This window comes from Argentina silus (assembly GCF_951799395.1).
Source record: "Argentina silus genome assembly, chromosome: 1".
NCBI classification, from domain to species: Eukaryota; Metazoa; Chordata; class Actinopteri; order Argentiniformes; family Argentinidae; genus Argentina; species Argentina silus.
Genome location: NC_139655.1, coordinates 14,332,851 through 14,335,350, shown reverse-complemented (window position 1 = coordinate 14,335,350; position 2,500 = coordinate 14,332,851). Strand labels below are relative to the sequence as shown.

The 2,500-nt window shown below is 48.5% G+C and overlaps 1 protein-coding gene across 1 annotated transcript in view; it reads right to left on the bottom strand.

The window, feature by feature from the left end:
• Positions 1-987, bottom strand: part of LOC310805385 (uncharacterized protein) — a gene marked incomplete at its 5' end in the record, with an annotated part of 32,685 nt that extends 31,698 nt beyond the window's left edge. Inside the window, one exon of the mRNA XM_083671050.1 lies at positions 883-987. Coding sequence (XP_083527176.1) covers positions 883-987 — 105 coding nt within the window. The remainder of the gene's footprint in view (positions 1-882) is intronic.
• Between the last annotated feature and the right edge of the window lie 1,513 nt (positions 988-2,500).

Here is a 2,500-nt window from a genome sequence, read left to right as displayed (position 1 = left end):
AGACAGAAAATATGAATATTAAAAGACTACCAAGTGACTACTACAGATATTCTAAGGATGAACATGGTAGGAAAGATGACAACAGGCCTATTATCACAGTATTTCCATCCGAGCTTCAGTGTGTATCAGGGGAGGCTGGTGGAGGTAGAAATCAGAGGATGGCCTCATTGTAATGCATGGAACGGAATGGGGAATGGTATCAAACACGTGATACCATTCCTCATTCCATTCCATTCCGTGCATTACAATGAGGGTGTCCTTCGATTTCTACCTCCACCAGCCTCCCCTGGTGTGTATCATTAAGTAGTGCATATTAAGCAGTCACCAGAACCCATGTACACCCGCCCTGCAGCGCTCAGGCCAGTTTGTTTTGAAGCCTACATTGCACAAGGTTGTCTGAACATTTAATCATTAAAGTACAAGTCTGACCACTGTGTACAACTCTGCCCCCGCTGTCCCTACAGACTACTCCTGCTTAGCCTTCCTCCAGTGTATTTAGTTAGTTAGAGCATGGAGATGCTTATGTATGTATATTGATCATGCATGTCTGAATAATCATTATTCTACCAGTCTCACGCACACACACGCGCACACACGCACGCACGCACGCACGCACGCACGCACGCACGCACGCACGCACGCACGCACGCACGCACACACACACACACTTCGTCTGGAGTATGTTAGTATTCAGCTCTGTTCTGTTCTTTGGCTGGTCCAGCCCAGCTGCAGACGGGTCACTGCCAGAACCAGAATCACTGAACAGTCTATTTCTGTTCCAGAGACAGAACACCCGTAAACCTCAAAGGATCAAGCGCCTCATTGGGTGCCAGGGACAACTCGTGAGGAGAGAAATGACTTGAGGGGACCAGCAGCTATTACCTGAGACACCCAGCCAGATTGATGCTTCAAGCACCATAGAGTCTTCTTCTCAGAGAGATGTTGGCTGCTGGTGTTGTGATACAGATACGGAATGTGAAAAGGCATTTTTCAAGAGAGTTACATTTTTGGATGTTATCAAAATTCCTCAAGAACTCTTCAGTGGGGAAATGATGTAGGCTCAATCACTCAATATGGCCATGAGAGAGGAAAGAGAGAGAGAGAGAGAGAGAGAGAGAGAGAGAGAGAGAGACAGAAAGAGAGAGAGAGAGAGTCAGACAGGGAGGGGGATAGAGACAGACAGTGAGAGAAGAGGAGGGAGAGAGAGAGAGAGAGAGAGGGTGAAAGACAGAGGAGAGGAGAGAGGAGAGGAGACAGAAGGGTGTGAAAAGCATTCCCGTCGTTCCATGGCTCTTAACCCGAACGGGAGAAAAAGGGAAACTATTCTAACGGAACGCAGAGTGGATGGGAGGAATAATTCACTCTGGCATTCCACAGTGGGAGGAATGCACAGACTTGCCTCTCTCTCTCTCTCTATCTATCACTCCCTCTCTTACCTCTCTCTCTCTCTCTGTATCTATCTATCACTCCCCCTCTTACCTCTCTCTCTCTGCCTCTCTCTCTCTCTGCCTCACTCTCTCTCTCTGCCTCTCTCTCTCCCTCTCTCACTCTCTCTCTCTGCCTCTCGTACTCTCTCTCTCTCTCTCTGCCTCTCTCTCTCTCTCTCTCTCTCTCTCTCTCTCTCTCTCTCTCTCTCTCTCTCTATTCCTCTCCTCTTTGGTTCCTTGGCTTTCTCACCCCAATTCAACACCCACTCAGTTTACATGGCGAGGCCTATCATGGCTTTACATTGTATTTATTAGCTAAGTGCTTTCCTGTGTGTCTGGTGAGGCTGTGTCACAACCGCCAGGCCCTCAGGGACCAGTACAGAGAAGATCCATGACCACTGTGTTTACATGTATAATGACAGGGTATGTATGAACAAGATACTATTACATTGACCCAATAAACATAACCAATGAAATACGTCCTCCTGCCTCTTGCTCTATTGCTCTCAACTCTCTCTCTCTCTCGCTCTCCCCCTCCCCATCTCTCTCTTCCTCCTCTCTCTCTCTCCATTTCCTCTCTCTCCCTGTCTGAAACAATAGCATTCTCCTGACACACAGACACACCTCTAACTGCACCGCCAGTCAGTCTGTCTGTGTCCGCCTCCCACACACACACACACACACACACACACACACACACACACACACACACAGACACACAGACACACACACACACGCACAAACGCACGGACACACGTCCACACGCACGCACGCGCGCACACACACACACACACACACACACACACACACACACACACACACACCATTCTCTCCCACTAATGTATGCCAATTTCAACATGAGTAAACACATCAAACACATCAATAGACCCAGATCGACTCTCTCTCTCTCTCTCTCTCTCTATACACCTCTCTCTCTATCTCCCTCTCTATGCTTCTCCTTCTCTCACTCACTCCATTCTCCTACTCCAGAGGGTGATGATGGAGGAGAAGAGAGGGGGAGAGGAGAGAGAAAAGGGAGGGAAAGGGGGAGTTCTCTCATTCCACAAGCAATC